This window comes from Larus michahellis, chromosome 1 (genome assembly GCF_964199755.1).
Source record: "Larus michahellis chromosome 1, bLarMic1.1, whole genome shotgun sequence".
NCBI lineage: Eukaryota > Metazoa > Chordata > Aves > Charadriiformes > Laridae > Larus > Larus michahellis.
In genome coordinates, this window is record NC_133896.1 from 54,352,067 (window position 1) to 54,374,651 (window position 22,585).

The 22,585-nt window shown below is 37.2% G+C and overlaps 1 protein-coding gene across 20 annotated transcripts in view; it reads left to right on the forward strand.

Annotated features, from left to right (window-relative positions):
• ATF7IP (activating transcription factor 7 interacting protein) overlaps nt 1–22,585 on the forward strand; it is a 102,341-nt gene that overhangs the window by 70,338 nt on the left and 9,418 nt on the right. For 10 of the 20 annotated variants that reach the window (XM_074577172.1, XM_074577190.1, XM_074577181.1 and 7 more), the window contains exons 10-11: nt 910–977; nt 15,928–16,006. In XM_074577172.1, coding sequence (XP_074433273.1) covers nt 910–977; nt 15,928–16,006 — 147 coding nt within the window. Of the gene's footprint in view, nt 1–909; nt 978–2,434; nt 15,908–15,927; nt 16,007–22,585 lie in introns of those variants that run through there. The other 10 variants (XM_074577079.1, XM_074577087.1, XM_074577127.1 and 7 more) reach the window with 2 other exon arrangements.

Below are 22,585 nucleotides of genomic sequence, written 5' to 3' on the forward strand. Positions count from 1 at the left end.
TCAAGCAGAGCTTGACATCAGAACTGGTTCTATTTAATTTTCCCATCTCTAAGTTACCTATGTTAAAATACATCTTCCATAGGGTTGGACAGTTATATCCTTAGTCTTGATTTTTAGCTCTAAAGCTAATATAATGATTTAATGCAACATAAAAAGGGTTGTGACAGATTAGGCACAGTGACCAAAGGAAGGGCCTGTGTGTCCAAAAATGTCTTACTTTCTGCAGTTCATGTAGCCTTAGTGTATATACCTTAGTGGTTTTCTCACTAGAATTGAAAGACTGCTTTGGGTGAGCACTGTTGGTGATAAGGTCTGGTTAAAATGCAAAGGAATGAGAAGGGAGAATTTGAATCTAAATTTTTACCTTAAATACTCCAGCAACTTCTGCTATAGTTGCTAGTGTAGATATGTGTTTGGCTGAGACAATACTCAGTCTCCCTGCACAAATCGCCTCAGTTAGGTATTTTCAGTCTGTTTAACCATCCTTTGTTCAGTCAAATTTTTGTACAAAAACATTGAATAATGGTAACTTTCTTTCAGTTTAATATCTTGTCAGTTTACATACAGAGAGAGGAGGATTTGGAGTTACGCTTTGTCCTCCAGTAAACAAGGGAATTGTTCATAAAATATTTTGCGTGTACTGTCAGACTTCCAGGGAGAGGAACATGTACTACTTCTAGGCTGGAAAGTGCCATTTTGCTTTTCTGTATCTTCTGTTCCCTCTGAAAAATGCTGGTAATCAAGCTTGAATACTTACAAGTGAAAATTAGGGCTGGAAAATGTTTAATGTGCCACATACTGAATGTTTAGTATCAAACAATTTTGAATATTGCCTCCAAATTTGTATAGTGGATAGCAATATCTCGTGCTGATTAGATACTGCAAATGAACAATTTCTTGACCCCTCAGAAAACCAGACAAGCAGGCCAACAACAGATACTTCGGCAAACAAGCGAACTGCTGAGGGAACAACACAGGTAGGTTGTTGATTATGTCTCTATATAAAATCCTAAAGTTACAATCCACAGGAGAAAAGTTCTTCACCTTTATTGCTCGTAGTGAAACAATTTTAGTTTCTTTTTTGTGCCATCCTTTCTAGTTTCTGTCCATTTGTATTTTTCTTCTTCTTCTGACCCAGAGTATTACTTGGAGCGTGAGCTTCTGATAATCTTTTCAGAAGTTTTCTGATGGAGTTTATGTAAGTAGATGAGTTAGTAATTCAGGAGCACACTAAAAACTTGTCTGATGCAACAGAGCTAACATACAAAAGAAAACCCTGCCCAGTTTTTGTCTGAAGGGCTTGAACTTAAAGCTACAAATATTTTGTAAATTATTGCAGCGCTCTCATTTCAGCACTGATCCAGAAGTTAATAAGAATTGGGGTTCTAATATTTCATTGCCTCATGTCATAGGAAAAAAAAAAAGGAAAAGAAACTTTCTTCAGGAATAGCTTCATGACAAAGGAGAACTTGCAGTACTTCTGGATTCCTCGTATAAGATTTGTTGAACTTGCTTTGAAATTTAAAGGTTGACATTAAGCTATTTAAAATTATTCATAATTAATTTTACTTTTGCATACAGATATTTCACAAAGCACCTCATAGTTACATTGCTGTTAACTGGAAGTTGTTTTATTTAGAGGTATAAAATTAATTTCTTCTAGCCAAAATTCCCACATTTGGTAGTGTTTCACAGTACAGTTAAATCTGAATTGTATTTCAAAGCAAGAAGAAAATATGCTGGACAAGATTCTGGTTTTCACCTGTCGCAGAAATAGTCTGGCAAAGATAACTGGTATTATAAGAGTATAAACTGTGCCTCACTCTACCTTTTTATTAAGGCATTTCATAAAGAATGGTTGTTTGAAACTTCATTTTTCAAAGATACCTGTGGATTATAGCTATTAAAACATTTGTCAGTACTTGATATGTAGGAAATTCAGTACCAGAATGGATGACAGATAGACGGTTTTAACATTTAGTTTTCAATATAAGCTGCATATTTTGGAATTTTTCTTCTTCGGTAGAGCCTGAAACCCGGAAAAGATTTTGGAAAGACAGATTGTGTGATAGTGGTATTTAGCAATGGAAGGTGAGCAGGAGGGAAATAAGACACGTGATGCTTTCCGGTTTTCAGTCTTCTCTTATAGTGTATGTTTCTAGGTTGGCTTTCAGTAAAATCAGTTAAAGCATGTGTAATGCCATGGTTAATAAAGAAGGACCTGATGCATTTTTAATTGGCTAGTGAGGTATGGAATTGACATGCCATATCATTTGAAAAATCCAGTTAATGCCACCTGCTTTTTGTTATGTAAAATCCAAAATATTATGTATTACTCCGCACTTCACAGCTCTCAGAACAAAAAGTAGTTCGCTGTGTGCCGTATACCTGTGGCATATTTGATGGTACAACTTTGATCAATTGTTTCGAAAAGCAGTTGAAACAGGAAGAGACTTCATCAGAAAATAAAGAAGCGGTAGAAGCAGCACAGACGAATTTTAACTTCCCCGAGGATGTCCTCTTTGGCTTGGAGGAAGAGGAAGAGGATGCTAAGAGCATCAAAAACACCCACAAGCAGACTGGCTGGGCAGCTAACCTATTAAAACAATGGCTGGCCAAAAATGGCAAGGATCCCAGCTTTGAATTGGTCCCAGTAAGTGAACTCAATGATATCTTAAGAGAGTTTTATTACACAGTGAGGAATCATGATGGAAATACCTACAGTGTGGCAAGCTACAAGTCAATGCGTGCTGGCTTAAACCGGCATCTCAAAATGCCACCTTATAATCGCCAGATTTGCTTAATGAAGGACAAAGAGTTTGCTAGTGCAAACATGGTATTTGTGAGCGTGCTGAAGATGCTGCGCATGCAGGGGAAGGATGAGACTCACCACCATCCTCCTATAGCTGCTGAGGACTTACGTAAGATTAAACAATCCGGTGTGCTGGGATTGCACAGCCCGCTGGCACTCGTCAACAAGGTGTGGTTTGATTTGCAGTTGCATTTTGCCAAACGAGGGAGGGAAATTTTAAGAGATCTGGCTCCAGATGCTTTTGTTGTTGAGAAGGACAAGAACGGGCGTCGATATGCTATGTTTAGGTATCCTGGCAAAGGAAAAAATGGAGAAGATCCTCATAAAATGGGTAAAATGTATGATATGCCAGGGGACCCAAACTGTCCTGTCTTTTCCTTGGAGCTTTATTTGTCTAAGTTGCCTCCAGAGCCCCCTGCCTTTTACCTGCATCCTTTAAAGCTAACGTCAGAGCAAATGCAAGAACAGCCTGTCTGGTACAAAAGAGAACCGATGGGTGTGAACTACTTAGGTACCATGATGCCCAGGATAAGTGTGGCAGCCAGGCTCTCTCAACGATATACCAATCATTCGCTCCGAACTACCACCATCCAGCTACTGTGCGAAGCAGGACTGGGGCCTAGAGAAATAATGGCAGTGACGGGCCATCGCTCCGAGTCTGCTATTAGACACTACTGGGGAGCTGCGGAAGTTCGCTACAGGGCTTGGTCAGATATAATGGAGAATAACTCCCCCAATTACCTATATAGCAAGATCCCAAATGAAGCGATAAAAGAATCGCTATCTGGTGCCTCCACCTCTTCTATAAACCATGTTGTTCTAGAACAAAGCAAAATTTTATTCCCTAAGAAATCTGTGGTGCCAGCTGACACCAGTTCTGTGACTTCAGTCCCTGAGGGACACCCATCTCTCAAATCCAAAAGCCCTGTCTTGTTGAACCACAGTTCTTCCAAGGTGTTTCTCCCCAAGAACATGGCCAGTGGGAAGATTCAAGGCTGTTGTAACGAACCTGTCTTTATAAAGCGTGTGATAAAACAAGAACCAATGACTTGATGCTTCTGTAATGGAACTGATTTCAAATGAATTGCTAAAATGGAAAAATTATCAGATTTGTTTTTTCACTTGGTCTACTAACGGAATTTCTTACGGTCTAGTTCAGCAAGAAGTATCCTGTTCGCACTCCTGAAGTGAGCTATGGAACAGAAACTTAAACAGAGCAGGGCTTGGAGTTTGTATGACTTTCTGTGGCAGCTGGGACTCTTAAGTGGCTGAGCAGAGCTATTTTAAAAAAAGTGAAAGGGAGATATTGATTTCCACTTAGCTGAAGAGCTGTGCTTTCTTCACTAAGTGCACGGCTTTTATATTTTGTGAAGAGTGTATTTATTATACCATTTTGTGCCTGCTGGCACTAATGTAGCATCTTACAAATCAAGTACTTGATTACTGAAGAGCATGGAGAAAGTAGAAGCTCAATGAAATAGACACAGATACACTACAAATATATACATATGCATGAAAACACCTGGAATTGCTTGACCACTGTCACCCTCTCTATTCAAATTGTTATCAGACCTACCAGAGGATTGTGCCTTTTTTATTATTATTTTTTAAAAACATTCTTCTGAATTTATTTTTTCTGTGAGCTACAAATCTGCATAGCAGGTCATTTCCGATTTAAAATTTGTGGCTAAGATTTCAGTCATTCTGTTCTCCAAAGGCACTATTTGATAAAAAAAAAATATTAAAATTAGGATCTCTGCAGTTGTGCATGAAATGGGGAAAACTTTCTCAAAATTGGAGCTGAGAACAGGTTTGTTGCTTCAAAGGCGAGTAATCAGAGTTGAAGTGTTGACTCTGTATGTGCTTATCTTGTGAGAGGGGGTTTTTTGTACTTCCTCTCACCTACCCCTTCCATTACATTTCACATTGTCTTTGCACTGTAGTCAGCATAGTCTTTGTCAGTATAGTATAATTCACAAGAAGCACATCCTGTTCTTCCCCACCAAACCCTATCCAAATATTATTTTTGGTTTTAACTTCTTTAGATGAGTTCACTATAGTAAACTGATACTACCATTACATTTTCCATAGGAGATTTTTACAGGTTAGAAATCCTCAGGATAGTGGATGTGAATTTTGTCAGAGAAATGAAATTGTAGTTTGAAAGGCTGTTTAGTGAAGAAAGATTACAAATTAGGAGGACTAGTCGTAGTTCATTTTTAATGAATCACACTTGAGAATCTAACTCATGGTTTGTCTCTGCTATTCTATGCCATGGTTTTCACCAGAGATTCTGACAAATAGAGAGATCTTCCTGTAAATAAAAATGGAAAACTGGTCATCAGATCACAAATTATGGTAGGTCCGCTTTGGAAGAAGAAACAGTGTAGCATGTAAACTGTTTTCCATTATATTAACTGAATGAAATAAGAATGATTCTGTCCTTTTCAAATGCATGTGTGTATGCGTGTACACACGCGCAACCCACACACGGTTTATCACACTAAGGACTTCACTGGAAAGCGTGTGTGTTGCTCAGCAGTGGATGAAATGGAGAAAAATCCCATCTGAAATAACAAATTGACTACGATAAACCCTTAATTCTGTGGAGAACTTCCTTGGTGTGAAAGGCTTTCAGATATCAAATGAGATTTATCAGTTTGTTGTAGTCTGAACAGAGGACTCAATGTCTGAACTTTGGAGGTTTTATCTTGGCTGATAATGTTTACCTTTGTGGCCTTGGGTAGGTTATTCATACTTACTGCATCACATTTCCAAAGCGTAAGACCAGCACAGAGTGTTCCATTTTTCTGACGGATCATGTTAAAGACTAAAAGGTTTTGAAAGTGCTATATTTATCTTACGTATTGTGTTTACAGTCACTTTTATTTGCTGCTGTTAGAATGATTGAGCTAGTTGATCAGATATAATTGTTAATATAGAAGTTACTTCTGCACAATCCTACACTTCCTTAGTTGCAGCGTTAACTTACGACACAGATGACTAGAGGAAGGAAATCGTGGATCCAGGACTTCAATTTTGTCAAGCCTGGAGTAAATCAGATGGAAATGGTAGAGAAAGTAGTCCTTTTCAATGGCTAGAGAGAAGAAAAAATGAAGGGCAAACAGTTCTCAAAATATAGAAGTGTGCAGTTACTTATTCCGGGATATTTTAGTAACACAGATTTCCAAATTTTAGGGATTCATAGAATTCATTCAGCCAGACTAGCAAACCTAATTTCTTGTTTGAAGAGACTTACTCCGAACTTTCACCAAGATGGCTATGTATAATTTTTTAAAAAAAAAAAAAAAAAAAAAAAAAAAAAAAAAAATCCTGACTTTTTCTCAGGTAGTTGTTTGATCCAGCATACTGGCGTTGAACACTTATCCTGCAGAAACAAGAAAAGTATGTTGCCAGGAGATGATTCTTTTTTGTTCCCTCTTGCTGCATACTGTGGTCATACTGACCACATGCCCTGCTCTGGTCCCAACCGCATCTAGGTAACTTACTGTGACAGCATATTGCTGATAGTTTTATTCCCTAACACAAATCTAGTTGGTGATTTAAACTGAAAAAGGGACTCTTTTGGCCAATCTGTGTGTGTGTATATGATTCTTTTTAATTACCATTTGGCTTCTAACTTGACTTCCATTCTGTTGGCTCATAATTCGTTATTTTTGGCTTCTCATTTGTTAAATTCTAATTCTGTTGGTACCAAACTATACAATCTCCTCTTATGACCTTCAGTTTGAACCTGATACTTCAAAGCTACTGACTGCAGTATTACTAGCTTTTTACTTTTGTATGGGAGAAATTTTTTTTGAAAATGAGAAAAAGCATTCCTGGTTTGGGCTGGAAGTATTATTGCTTTACAATAGCTGGAGTCGGTGTTCACTAAGTTTTACGCTATATTTGAATTAATTCTAATTAATAGAATATATTTCTAACCTTCCAGAACTGAAAAATCTTTCTCCTGTTCCCCCTCCCACCCAGTGTTAAATGAATCTTTTCTACATGTTATTTCCTTTCTAGAAAAGCTGAAGTAGGCAAACGGAATGGGGGTTTTGTTGCTTACGTAAAGCGAACTTCGGCTATGTGTACAGTAGTGTGGGCAGCAAGGGGCCTCTTCCTTTTCTTTTTTTTTCTTTTTCCTTTTTTTTTTTAAAACTGAGATAAAATTTCAAGTCAATCCTGTTTATTGCAGTACTGCTTATGCTGTGTGAGCATCATGAATTCTATCAAAATGGACATGAATTGGACTCCTCAGTGGCAGTATCAGCAGAGAACCTCAAACAGCAGGATAACTGAGTTTCTTCTTTTTTTTTTTTTTTTTCTCCCTTTCCATTATATTTCCATTATAGGTGAAGCATGTTGGTGAACCAATAGGTTAAGTACAGTTTTGTTTGTCTAAACTTTAAATTTAGACTTTAGCTATAAACTTAATACAAAATTCTTAATCATAATTTAGAGTTCACTTTAAAAATCTGAATATAACAAATAAACTCTGAAAGAAATTCATCATCTCTCGCTCTTGAATTTTCTAATTAGATCTTTTCCCTAAAATAAGAACATTTCGGTTGGAAAAAAAACCCTGCACTTAGCTGTAACCAAGTCAACTAAACCAATTTTTTAAATAATGGCTGACATTTCATTGATTAAATTCCATTTCCCTTGATGGAGGTGACTCTGAAAACAGTGGGGAATGACTGGAACTTTATATAATACATCCATATATTTAGTTTTGCATCTCATTTTCGTAATGAAGCTTTGGTACTGGTACTGTGAATCTAGAACTTGAGTTTTCTGTGCTTTTTCCTGATAAGTTTGGAAATCTCTGCTGTTACTTCAAGGAGTACCCTAATTACTTTTCATTTTTATTAAGTTGGCGCAGTATTTTACAATATGTTACATTTTTTTAGTCTTTTATTGCTATTTAAGTAATTCCTCCCCCCTGTAAGGTACTGTGATCTACACTGTGGTGATGTAGAAGGTAAATACTCTTCACTGTCTGCACTTTCTCTGTGCCTCCTGAAGAGCTCCATTGCGCACAATGTCAAATACTTTAAGGCATTGGAAGGATGTTTTGAAATTGAATGTGTTCTTGGCTTTGTTATGTTTTTAGTCTGGTACATCTCTTTTTGGTTATCCTAAACTATCAGCTTCTCAATAGTTATATACTGTTTAGGTCAGTATAGTCAAAGTTTTCAGTAAGCAGCGTGGACTTATGGTTTTGGTGTATTACTGCTGCTCCTTTTTCAGCCTTCCTCCGCTTCTTGCTCCGAAAGGAATGGCTACAGGGATGTGGGAGGGGGCATCTTGCTATGTTTGTGTTAGTCTCACAACTTTTTTTTTTTTTCCTGGATACACAGAAATTTAAGTATTATTCAATCCCAGTCATTCTACCAACAGCTGATCCAGTGCCTCAGGTCCTAGAATTGCATTTCTGAAGACATGACAAGCACTTTTAATGTATTGGGTAAATATTATTGTTATGGAGGCAAAGGCATTTTTAATTATATAATAAATCTATAGAATGGGTTTTAAGTATTTTATTATGAATCCCAGTTATAGGTACAGGATTTATATATATTATATATAATATATAAATATAGCTATGGTATACTGAGGGAATCTATGAAAGCAGCTTTTATTATGTTGTGACGTAAAATAATAGTGAACAAATTTGAATGGGGTTGGATGTTTTAAAAATAGCTGGCGTAAAGTCAGTCTGTTCAAGAATGATTATGTTATGTTTATTAAAACACCAGGTAAAGCGAGTAGTCCTTTCTTCCCTGTTCCCCACTGCAGGTGCACCTTATCCTTTTATGGACTAAATCTTCTTTCAGTCTAAATTTCATCTGTGCATTTCACCTTTTCAGCTAATACCATTTTTTTAAAAAAAAACAAAACAAAAAGAGAAATCCACCAGTGTCTTATCCATTTCCCATTGTTTCTGACATGCCTTGATTTGTTTGGTTGAACTACAGTTTACTTGAAGCTATTTTGCTGACTATTGGAAATTCATCTGGTAAAATGTTAATAAAGTACACTTATAACTCCTATCCCTTTACTTTGCAATGTGTAACAAACTTTGTGAATGTCTGTTGGGAAACAATGTGAACAAAGTGGATATGTCAGCTTATGATTTAAAAGCAGCTCTTAAATCTATATTGTTGAAACATTATTGATGAATGTTTCCTTGCATTTCATGGTTTTGTCACTGGAAATAAACGTGCATAATTATATATGTAAAACAGGATATTTGATTTTTGTCTCTGACCCTTGGGTTGTGTTTGTGCTGTTTAAAATGCAACTAGCTCTCATCTGTGAGGTGGAACCTTTACCTGAGACTAATTAGAAATGTAGATTGTAAAGATGTTAGCAGGACAGTTTAAAAGTCATACAAGAATGGACTCACTTGAATTTTGTTCCTTATAACAGCCACTCAATTCAGCTACATGACGTCCTGGTGGGAATTTTTCACATAATTTTTTATTTCATTTTTTAAAGTGGTTTGTCTTTCCCTGAGACCATATCTGTGCTACCCAGAGCACTCTCAGTTACTGAGAGTGGCTTTCAATAAGTAAATAGACTTGTGTTTTGTAGACTCCAACTTGTCATTTTGAGCCAAAAAATTGAGAGGAATATTAAAACAATCTAACTGATTATATCATTACACCAGACATGGATAATAGCTTTTAAAAGCTGCATTAAACTAATCTGAAAAGTACTATAAATAGAATACATTTACTGGTTAATAAGATGATCTTCCATCATCCAAGATGGCCATCCCACATAATACTGCTGGGAAACTCTCAGTGGGCTCTGGGGAGACAAGGTAGATGTTTCACCTTAAAAGAGTAAGAACCAGTAGAGAGATGTGTGTGGGCACAAGTGTATGTATGTTTTTATTATATACCCTTTTAACTGTTTCATTATGGAAAAACAAAGTCACAGCAGTAGAGAAATACTTTGAGCATTGGGTCAAGTGTTCCTTTGTGGCTTTTAGTTGGGATTATTATTGCTAGTGCCTAAAAACCAGCATTTCTGGCAACCAATCTCTGGCAGCCTTCTTGATTTATTATTTTTATTAATAGGGGTGGCAGAACCAATGTCTACTGTTCGCACCAAAGAAGTGAGAGGGTATATAATACATAGGGGTTACTAGGACTGGTTATTCTTTTTTTTTTTTCCATGTTTGCAATGTTCTTGTTCTGTAGGAAGTGTTGCGCAGCACTGATTAAGAGTAAGGGAACAGAGGAATGTTGTAAATGCAATACATAAAATGTCTGTTAATAGTGTTTGAGTATTATACAAGTACGCAGCCACACACTATCAAAACATATATTACAGCCCAGTGAAATTTTGTTAGTGCACACTGTGATCTCAGTAAAATGGTGACTCTATTGCATTATCATTTTCATTTTGGTAAGAGATGACAGATACATTTAGTACCTGGTGAAATAAATTTTCATGACAGCTTTGCAAGGCTGGAATAATTACTTCAATTTTATGGGAGTTACTGCATTGGAAAAAATAACTGTTAAGGAGTGATAAGTCTGACATTGAAGCAGTTAGTGACTGAAATATGCTTCAAAATGTATTAAAAAAAATAATTTCCACACTGCTTTGATTTGTGTTTGAAATCTGTATTTTTGTATATGGATGGCTAAAAACGTATTATGGGCCTTACAATTATGCATACAAACACAGAATCACCACCCTCCCCACACACACACCCCCAGTTCCCAGGACATACCTTCAACATCGCTCCCCATAATGTAAGATTAATTTTGCTATTATATAACGCCGTGGTGCGTCGTGTATGACTGTGGTGGTGGGATGCTTCATGGATTTTCTGTTTTACAGCCCCCAGAATTTTTTCTGTTTTGTTACTGTAGAAACGGTTAATAATAAAATTGTCTGCACTGTGTCAGTGTGCCACACGTAATCTTCAGAATTTTGATCTTTACTACCCTGGAATTAATTTTTATTTTGCACTGTATTTTTTTGTTGTTGCATTTTTTTTCCCCCCTCATTTTTCACTTCTACATACTGAAATGTTCTTTTATGAAAAGCAGGTGGCATTACAATGAATAGCATTGTTATCTCTGTGTGATGAACTGAACCGTGGCGTTATATAATACCAAAACCTTTTCTAAATCGTATATATCATACATGAATAGAGAAGTACATATTCAGAACTTTCTTCAAAATACCAACATTTACCTTTTGATTTTTCATGTGGTACAATACATGTGCATGTGTGTATTTGTGCTGTTATATAAAGTGATGTAAGAGCTAACGTTTGTTGTTCAATTTGAGTTTTAGAGATTTCTTTCCCAGTTTTCTTCAGTAGTTTGCCGTTGACGTGTATGTGCTGTGATGTTCTAACTACTCCTTTCTTTGTTAAATTTCACAGTTGTGGTTATGATGGGAGATTTTCTCAACCTCATGTCTGCCATATGTGCTTTGGCCTTTAAATTCAGTCTCCTTCCTTGTATTTATTTTCCTCGTGGAATTGGAATAGCATTTTTACACACACACACGCCCCTTTTTTCTTTCTCTTTTTTTTTTTTTCAAAGTTACAAATGATAAATCAACATGATTTACAGCAGTGCTGAGCTGAAAAACTTGCTGGATAGCAAAGCTAAGGTGATATTCTTTCTCCCACCACAGTGTATTTTACAACAGTGTGAAATAGTCTCAGCATGTGGAAAAACGTAAAAAGAAAAAAGGTAGCAGCCTGTCTTGGTGTCCCTACTTTCCCAGAGGCAGATGAGGAAACTGCTTCAGAATCACTTCAGCACCAGAGACAGCCCTTCATTTTATTGCAAGGCTGATTCCTTTCTGATTTCCTTTTATTAATTTACTATTGACTCTAGTGTGTAGGTTAATTATTAGATATTGCAGTCAATGACATATGGGATATAATGACAGTCTTCCAAATGAAAGAAGAAAGTTCTTAATTACACAGCATTCACATCGGTTTAATTGCAAATCTTAATCATGACTTCAAATTCAGGTGACCCTGTTGACTGTATTTATGCATTTTTACCATGTTCCAGGGTTTTTATTACTTCTAGGAATTATTTTTCTACTGTACTTCTTTTTCAAATTTCTATAATATCCATATGGCATTGGTTCTAGAAAGTTACTGTGCAATTCTTTTCTTCCTCAAGGAAAACTGTACGACTGCTGCTTTTTCCTAGCACTTCTCCCCGCAAGTAAATCTTATTTGTCAGTACATCTATTTCTCAGTACTTTATTTGTTAAAAATACTTTTGTGGCTGGGATTGTAAGAAAGCAGGTGTTCTGTTGTCATAGTATATGCAGCGGAAAAAGCATGAAATTCTGAGTATAGGTCATTTTTACCAATTCTTTGTAGAAGATCCTGACTTGAAGTGTAATTACTGTAATATGAAAAGAGATTTCATGTAAGAAATTAAAGACTATTTCTAGTAGTTTCCATGGTAAAAATACCTGAAAATTTTCAGATTTTTTTTCTTTTACAGAAGAATCAGTCCTCTAGATCACTTTTCAGCAAAAGTTTTGCAGCTAGTAGAACACATAGGAATACGAATTTCTAGTACTAATTCAAGTGGAGAAAAATGCACAAATCTGAATAGTTGCATTCATTTTTATACATACTTCCCATTATTTTATCTTCCATATGCACTATAAAACATGGTTAACTGTATGGTTCAGTTTGTGATGTTGCAACTTCCAGGTTGTACAAAGTTACTTCATCAGCTGTGGATAAAACAGGTCCAAAATGGCAGTGTGAATGACAGTATTTTGGAGGATTTCCACTTACTTGGAGTTTAAAGACATATACATTAAGATAAGTGAGCTGTTAAGAAGGATGGAAAAGGGAGTTCGGCAGTTTACATTTCTTTTAAAACCCAATGTAAACTTTTTTTTTTTTGGTTTGATAACTAGAAACTACCCAGATGCTGCTGTAAACAATCGGATTTATGTCCCACTTCTGGTCTGTTTGGAGACTGGTGCTCTGGTTCTGAGAAATGATCAAATGGTGGTTTTGAGGGTTGTGGTTTTGTTTGGTTTGGGTTTTTTGTAACTGTGATCTTTAAATAGATAGAGATCACTTCGTATTACTGTGAGTATTTTACTTCTGTTCCAGCTTATTTGATATTCAAAGGCCACTGAATTGTCTGTTTTTCAGACTTGCTAGGCAATCTTGCTAGGCAATATCTGAACTAAAGCACCAGGCGTATGTTTTGGGTTCTCATTAAATGGTTTTAACTATTTCTCTAGTGTGACCGTACTGATGAAAAGGTGTTATGATTGCATCATCTGCATCTGTGCTCTTCTGCAGAGATCAGATGAAGCAGGTTCAGGTTTTTGGCTTCCTGTGTTTGGAGAGAGAGAAAAACCAGTAGCAGACCAGAATGCTTTGACTTTGCTTTTCTGCGTTACCAGTTTCTGCCCAAACGCTTGCTGAAATCTAATATTAGGAGCTGAAAGACTTGTGTGAAGGTGGTTCATACGTGACTGAAAGTCCAGTATCAGGCTTCCCTTCACCTTCATCAGGGCTGCGAGCCTTCTTAAGCTGGTTTCAAATTTTGTTCAGAGCAACATGTCTGAATCTCCTCCTCTGATGTGTGACACGGCAGTCTCCTCCTTAGAATCCCGTTCCCTTCTTTTTACAGAAGCAATAGCAGTTGTTTCTAGCCTTCCCTCAAACACAGCTCTGTTGTAAACTGGAGTTTTCACAAGTTCTTGTGGCAACAAAAATTTCCCTGAGAAATTCCCCTAAATTTCATTCAAGGGAGATACATGGTTGGTGAACTAGGAGAATCTAGTTGGGGCAGCTGGGGAGTGAGGGCTTCAGGGTGTGCTGTGCGTGGAGTACAGCATCTTGGAGTATCTGGAATGTGTATGTGCCCTGGAACCAGGACTCTGGGGGATGTACCATGGAGCACCACTCAAAATGCGCTCTGCAGATCTGCAACTTCTAGTGTGGGTTGTGGAAAGAACTTTGCTACTTACAGATAGTTCCTGTTGAGGAGGTTGGTACCACAGTTGTTTAGTAGAAAGCTTTGAATAGCACAGCTAACTACAAGAAGGTCGTTCCTCCTGAGAAGTGCATGTATGAGACCACGTCAGCTGACTGGATTTATCATTTAATAGTTGCCTGTTTAACTAACTCAAGATTTTGGCCTTCCAGAGACACTGAAATAGAAAATACATGCAGTGATGCTTGCTGACTTGGAAATTCAAAGAATGTTCTTAGCTGGCATGGTTAAGTAGGGCTTCAAAACAGTTAGTTCTCTTAGAGAGTATTTTTTTAAGGATTTAAATTTTTCCTTGCAGAGGGAAAAATGAAAGGATATTACTTCAGACTAATGTATTTTATAGAGGGAAGAAATGAATAGCTTAGTGGGTTTGTTGGGGTTTTTTTCTCCAGTCTCCATTTTTCAGTCTGCTTTCTTCTGGCAGAGAGACCCATAGTTCAAAAATACACATCATTGACTGGGAAGATTATCAAGTTGGAATGAAATTCCTCTTGACTTCATGCTAATCAAGTAATCATTGATTATTCGAATGAGCCTTTTATCTTAAGCTTCAAGTGGGTAAATCAGCTCATCATACCAAGAAAACTGAAGCTGGAAAGTTTTTGAAATAAAAATCATTCAACCAAAGAATTATACGGTTAATAAATCCAAAAGTTGTTTCTCTGTGTATAGCAAAGATAGAATCTCTATAGAGATCACTTCTATCACCTGTGAACATACCCAAGTAGTTAGATAGTTCTTTCTGAAATTGTGTATCATGTAGGTTATTAGCACAATTTCATCAGTGGCAGCATTAGAACTTAAGGCAAGAAGAAATCAGGTTATAATTGGTATGTAATGAAGGGATCAGTCATGTCAGGCACTCCAAATTCAGTGACCAATAATTTGGACACAGTTTTTGTTTACGTTTAGTAATCATCCGATATCTCTTCCCCTCTCCTGAAAGCCTTGTCTTTGTGAGAATTGTCTTTAGGACCTCCTTAAATGCTTAGTTTTACCCAAAGGAAAGGTCACAGAGCAGATACATAGAGCAGATAATCTCAGTGTTTAGGTTTTTTGCATCTGTCCCCATCTGTCTGTGCAGAAAAATCTCTGATCTTCGTAGGATTTATCATGTTGGCATTTGTACAGGCCACGTGGTGCCGATAACTTACGCTTTTTTCCGTGTTAATTGTTATGAGATTTTGATAACTACGTTGCGTTCCTAACCCTTTGTCTGTCCTGGGGAACCTGGTTCATTCTAAACCATAAATTGGTAGCAGTTTTGTCCAACAATAAATTATCATCTCTTCTACAAAACCAAAACAGCCTCCCCCCAGCCTGAACAGCCAGGAGACAGCAATTGATCCAGAAGATGAATCTTGTTCAGTGGTTCTCTAGGGTTTTTTTTATAACATTTAGCCTTCACAATAGCTTAAAAGATCCCTTTATCCTCTTTAAAGAGATGGTTTACAAATGGCTTCATATGTAGAATAACAAAATGCTAAAATTTGTGATAATGGATAAAAATACAGTAATGAAATTACTTTTAAAACCTGGATACGGTTAGAGTTTTTTGATTAGTGTTTTATAAGCATTACAGGTTCCAGTGTAGCTTTTCCTTTTTCTGATTGTGAAGTCAGTTTCTTTAAAGGCACATGGGCCGAGCTGTCTCAAGATAAGTAATACATTGTTCTGGTGACTCTTCTGTCAAAAGGTTATGCTACTATAGAAGAAAGCAGAAATTACAACCAGATTAAAATATAATTGAATGATACTCAATAACACCAAATTGTTACTTATTTACCTGCAAAATAACAATATGCTGTATAAATAACTGGTCATCAGGTTTTTTATTCCTTATGAAGCTAAAAATACTTTAATACTTGATACCGCTGTACAGTCATTTGGTTATTGCCTGTTTTTCAAGTCCTGGCAAATTTGTCTGAAATTTCTTCTTCCTGCTCATTTCATCAGTTCCTTTCTAATAAGTGCATCAGTTCTGAGACCTCTCCTTCTCAATGTTCAATTCGTATCCCTTTTCCACCTGTGTTCCCTGGATTTGCTTTTGCAAAATGAAGGAGTTTTGTCTTTCAGAGCGGGAAGGTGACAGGAAGCGATTCAGGAGGTGTCATTGATCTTACACTGGATGAAGAGGACGATGGCTCTTCTCAAGGTAGGTGAAAAAGATTTTGCTAGCTGCAGGGGTAACTGAGCTACAAGTATTGCCTTATCCCTTCAATGATAGAAAGGAATAAGCTTCAGTTTCTGCTTAGTGTATTTTATTCCTTGATGTCTCAGTTAAGTTAAACAGGACTGTTATTAAAGAATTCTGATAGGCATTAAAGAGAAGGAATTCTACTTACTGTGCAACAGTCTTTAAGATTTTTACCTTTCCCTTAATTTTAAGCATTGTTGCTTTGTATGCTTACATCTGTTAGGCTTGTGGAATAATTTGAGACATTTGAATTCTTTATTATATTTTGGAAAGTTCTTCTAGATGTATTTCATTTTTCTGTTTACCAATTAATTAAAGGCATTTTAGTTCTACAGTTAGCATTCAGACATTAGATTATTTCCGCTTCTAATCTTTTGTTTAACTAAAAAGCTTTGAGCAAGATTTTAGATACCAAATGCAGATCTGTGCTTTGCTTTGGGACGGTATGCCAAGATTAGAGTAAATATAGTTGTGCTCTTATATCCTTTGGCACTGCAGATGCACTTTGTCTTTTGAAAGAATACATTTTTTTATAAGTCTTGGGTAACTGTGGGCAGCTCTCATAATTAGCATTGGATTAGCAAAGAATTATAGTATGTTAGAGAAGTACTAAGAGTCTATACTTAAGATTATGTATTGCGCTGTCATCTTAACTGAAAAATTGGTATTTCTACTATTAGAGATAAAAATTCTGCTTGGTCTTTGCATTCTGATGTCCAGCCGCCAAGAAGTTTTGATTCCTCTAAACAACCACCATAGCTATCTCCCTAGCTAGTGCGTTGAAGTTCTACATGTACATTCTTAATATTTGGACTTGCTCGGTATTTCTGTTACACAAATGTAAAAAATCCTGCTGGGATGTGGTAGCATTTCTTTCAGCGAGAGAGAAACGTAGTGTTACTACCAAAAGGAGTTCATGTGGTACACAAGCATTAGAGCAGCATTATGCAATTCAGATAGCTGACGGTCTGGCTCTTTTATCAGCAGAGGATACATGGTGGGCACTGAATTGAGTACGAGCCAACAGTGTGTTCTCTTTTAAATTTCAGTTAGTACTACTTCCGTATTGACACTAGTGGGACCACATCTGAAATACGGTGTCCAGTTTCGGCTTTCTGTTCCTTGACTTCAGAAGAGTTGTGGTAGCACTGGAGAGGGCCCAATAGATGGTGTCAGGATGGTAGGGGTTAGAGAACATGACCTGTGAGAAGAGATGGACACACCATGGCATGTTTGGCAAAGTGCAAACTGAGAGATGTTGCAATAGCAGCCTACAACTACTTGGAGGATAATTACAAAGATGATGGAGCACAACTCTGCTCAGCTGTGCTAGATGATATATCAAGGGGCAGTGGCCATGAACTACAAGTTCAGGACGTTCAGGTTGAACTTGAGGGGAAAAGAAAACACAGTAGGAAGGTAGTACAGCACGGAGGGATGGCAGAAACTCCGCTCTTGAATGTTCTCAAGAACATTTGGCAGGGAAAACAGCAGCTCATTCATTTAGTGTTGGTGACAGTCCAGCTTCCACGAGAGGCTGGACTACACAGCCACCAGAGGTCCTTCCTAGCCAGGATTTTGGTGATTCTGTGAATTGCTTCGCTGAGTGTCAGAATAGCATAGGGAATTAGGCTTTTATCGCTGTCCTCCCTTCTGAGGGTTAGATCTCAAAAAGATAAGAAAGATGGTTGCGCTTGGACTGTGGAACTCTGTCAGGTAAGGTTAAGCTACCCAGTCCCATTTAATATTCTGTAAAAGACACCAACAGATCTAAACAGTTTTATAGTATGTTTTAAAGTACCATGTCACAGTATTGTTGTCCCAAAGCGGGGTTATTTTCCTGGCGTGCAGGCACCAGGATATACACAGAGTAGAGGTATTGTTTGTTTATTTCATTTCTGCAGAGATGGGTGCTAGGTGGTAATCCACAAAGCTAGCACACAGACTCTTAACATTTATACGGTTCAAAACACAGAAATACCCTTAATTATAATCATTGGTTAGTACCATATCTTAACAACTTCTATTGGTTAGTACAGTCTCTAAATTTCATTTAAAGTTGCAAGGTCCTTTAATTGATGTGTGCATGCTCCAGTACCGTGGTGGGGTGGTCCAATTCAGTCTCCAATTGAGTTGGTGGTCGCAATTTCCCACTGCCACCTTTACCTTTCCTCCAGTTACTGCAAATCTTTGTTGACTTTATGCCTTATCCAGCAGCTGTCTGGTTTTCAGACTGTTTTGGTGACTCCTGTGGTGGGATGTTCCTTGTTACCAGCCTTCGGTTCTTCAAGGGTATATTCATTAGCAAGGCATTTATTGTTTATACTAAGCGTCTAGTTTCACATGGCCTTGGAACCTTTTTAAAGCTCTTAGTTCTTACTTAGTGGGAGATTCTACCTTCTAAAATGTATTTTATCTTTTTAAAAGTGCATTCTACCTTCTTAAAGTACATCAGTGTTGCAAGGTATTTCAGCTAATTTTTTTCTGCCAAAAGTAACGCTTTTCAGAGAGTTTCTTCCTCCCTGATTGCATAAAGTATGTCTTCGCCTCACAATTACCATAAAGGATCAACACCATGGTTGCATGTGCAACTATAAAAACACTCCTCTAGGCAATTTCAGGTCTAGGTTAGCTCCTGCATGTCTCTTCACTACAAAGCAGAAGCCAGACTCACTGACAGTCAGCAGCCTTGCAGATTTAGTTCATGTTTAGAGTTTGTGTGAGGAGTGAGTATTTTTCATGCAAGCTGTATAAATGTATAGACTAAACCCCTAATAACAGCGTGAGCTTCACCGTGCAGTGAAAACGCATCTCTAGGATTTCGAGCAAGTTTATCGGGAAATGATTCATGTGTTCTGATAATAACATTCAGGTTAAACGGAGGAAAAGTACACTTCTGACACCTTTTGCGTAATCATAAGCGTGTATATACTTTTGGTCAAATATTTTTTTTCTCACTTAACTTTGTTTACAGTGAATGTAAAACAAGTTTTATTTTGTTCTAGATTTATTGGTGCACAACCTCAAGGTAAAAGTACCTCCAGCGATATGGTGTTTACTGCAGTTTGCTGGAACACGAGTTCAGCACTAATTCAAATAGAGGAGCAACACCTGTGTAGTGTTCCCGAGAACACTTCAGATCCTGATTCTTTTGTTTAAAACACTGTCACCCACGTACTAAATAAACCTAATTCTGTTATTTATAAAAGGTATTAAAATAGATGCTAATGTCTGCAGAGGGACGTCTATCACGTGCTTCCCTTTAAATCTCTCCTGGTACAACTAGGAGACAAAGTTACGCTATTTTGTTAGTATACAATTACAGTGTGTGTCCTTGTTGGTTGAAATTACTAAAGATTCGGGTTGAGAGTAAATTATAACATTGTGGTAGATTTTTAAACTTATTTGTGTGATCTACTCTCCATCCCCTCTTTTTTTCCAATGAAGTTTCCATTTCGATCAATAATTAAAATTAATATTGGTAATACTGTATACCAAAGTATGCATATAGTGTAAATCACACTTAAACTTCAGGTTAAGAAATACAGGATTTTTAGGTGTTTTGTTTTGTGAGGTTATTAAACTGAATTCAGAGTTTCTGTATCGGGTCATGGAAGAGCAGACCTGTATAGACTGTCATTAAGCCCTGTCTTCAGTCATGGTAGACAGACAAAACGCTGTGCATTATTTTTAAGGTCTAATAATGGTTTTGCGGGTGGGGGATTTTTGTTTGGTTGGTTTTTTGGGGTGGGTGAGTGGTAGTTTGGGATTTTTTGCAGTGGCTAGGGCCTGTAATCATGTTCTTGAGGCACTGGGTTTGGACACAGTACTCCTACGAAGCAGAGTGGCTGTCCTTCAACAGCTGTTGGTTTGGTATTTTGAAACCCCACTCCTCTATGAACACAGAAACGTCTGTCTGTAACTTCCACACCCTTTTTTGCATAGAACAGTTTGTGTCCAAATAGTGCTTCATGGGGTGGGGGGGAAGTATTACCATCACACTGTGGAAACACCCGATACAGCCTAGATTTGTATTTCTTCACTTTATCAGAGAAGCAACGCCCAGACATTCCATAATCAACAACGTACACAGGTTTTCCTGATCATCTTCACTGCCCCATACATGATTCCCACAGTAGTAGTAAAAGTTCTTACCAGTTCCTAAATGACTGATGTTGTACTCCCTACTGTCATCTTCTTCTTTTCTAGTTCTCAAGTCTTAGCTTTATTCCTGTGTGATATTTTTGGTCCGCCTCCATACGGGTGGCATCTTCCAGTTTGGTACACTGGCAACTAAATTGAGTGCACCTCTTCTGATGTGTGCAAAAATTATTCATGTAAATGTTGCGTAGCATTTGAGAATCCGTGTTGTTAATTTCTGTTCAGAACAATTGTTGTCATCCTTTTATCAGAGTAATCTCGATACTTTTCTGTCTGCAAGTATCTTGCAATACTTGTACAGTCCCCTTGCGGTCTTTTTTATTAAATATTTATGTAGCGCATGGCATCAAATTATTTCATAAAAGTACTAAAACAATGAAGAGATTTAGCTGATATTTATCCCTAGTCTAAAGTGGATTTGTAATCTAGGAAAGATCCGCACATGTGCTCTCAAAACTAGCCATGTTCCACTTTCTTTTTGCCTTTATCTTTTTGTTGGAAAAATGATTAAATACATACAGTATCGATTTTTATTTTGTAAGCTGTTTGATTAACAAATTGTAGTTTTCTGGATCATTTTTTGTCTTTTCTGGAAGATGCGTATGGTATGGTTGCTATTCCGTAATCCCGTTATGCCACTTGTGAGTTAGTATGCTGATTAAAACTCCTTCCTGCTGTAAGTGCAGTGATGTTAGGCCCATGTTCTTGCACGGAAATTCACCCCTCTTCTTTGCAATTTTGTGTATTAGATTTGGAGTTTTGCTTACACCTCCGCAATTAATGACTTCCATTTTATGCTCACTTTCATAAATCAGATTGCCCTGTCTCCTCCAGTTCCACGTTTTTCATGAATACGATGCCGTGTTCATTTAGCATTGGAACTGTTCCTGTGTTACTTTTAACCTTAGTCCTGTGCTTACTGTGCACCCAGTCTTCCTGGTTTTCGTGCTGATTTTTTACTTAGGTAGCTAAATTAGCCTTTGCTATTTGTTTCCATTTATTTAGTGAAGACTAGTTGGATATTTTTCATCGTTTTCTGTGGCTGGTACAATCCTGACTTAGTTTCCAGCAGCTGGAATCTCTGCAGGGCTCTTGATTTGTCAGGGACAAATGAACTTCTGTGTGAGATTAAAAACAAAAGCAAAACCAAAAAAGCCTTCACGTTTGTCCAGATTGTCATTTTTACTTGAACTACATTTCTACAGCAGTAGTGTTTCTGGGTTCTTACTAGTTGGATCATGAGCATATCTTCTCTAGGCCATGACTAAGAATGCATTCGCATCACTTAAATTATCCAATGGCAGTTGAAATGGGCATCAGTCTGTAAATACTCAAAGTAGACAAGTGTATGCATTTCTGTAGGAATCTCTTCAGAGTCAAATAATTTGTTGAACACTGGGAAATCTCTCATAACTCTCGGGAAATAAAAGCAGCTTGAACTAATCACAAGACCTCTTAGTTGATGAAAGAGCAGGAAACATCTCACTTCTTGTTTTCAAAATGAGCATCCCTGTACCGCACATTTTATAGACTTTGAAAAAAGAAAGGAAAGAAAATTATATTTTCATCAAATGGCTTCAGTGAAGTAGCTCAGCTGTTCAGTCTAGGGAAAGACAACATGGTCTGCAATTTATATTTCTTTTGATGTCTTGATTTGTATTTAATTTATTACGTAGCAGTACGGAGGGTACTGCTACTTCAGCCTATTAGTAGCTCAATGACAGCTGTTAAAGACAGCCCAATGAGACCATCAGAATACTCTCCACCTGCTAAAAACCCCAACACTTTTAGCTACGCTGCCATTAACCCTGGTTTTAACGCTTTGAAATCTAGTTAGTATACTTAATTGATAGTTTCTAAATGTGTTCTTCAATATATTGTTGATATGTTTTCTCAAGAGTAAAATATGTATTAACGTATTTTTTATTTTTACGTTATATGCTCTTTTGCTAAATCAGTGGCTGCTGCATGTGCGATTTTATTAGGGCAAATCTTTTTTGAATGAGTGGCCCTAAAAACCTACTCTCTTACCTTGTGTTTTGTAGTTTTGGTGGTGCCTTCTCTCTGCCCACTACTACTCTAATCTAGCTGAAATATCTTTATTCAACTTGTGCATGGGCTTGATTACATACGGTCTAACACTCAAGTGAACCTTTTCTGTTGTCACAAATAAACGAAAGTAGGAAAAAATACTGGTGTGGTAAACTATAGATACAGACACTATTTGTCACTTCTCACAAGACAGTAAGTCACGTTGAAGAGGGTGTCAGTGTGAGAAAACTTAAATTCTGTTTTTAAAGTTTTCTATAAATAATGAAGTGATCTCCTTTTAAGAAAATAGCGTGAAAATTCAAAACAGCAACAAACAGGGATGAC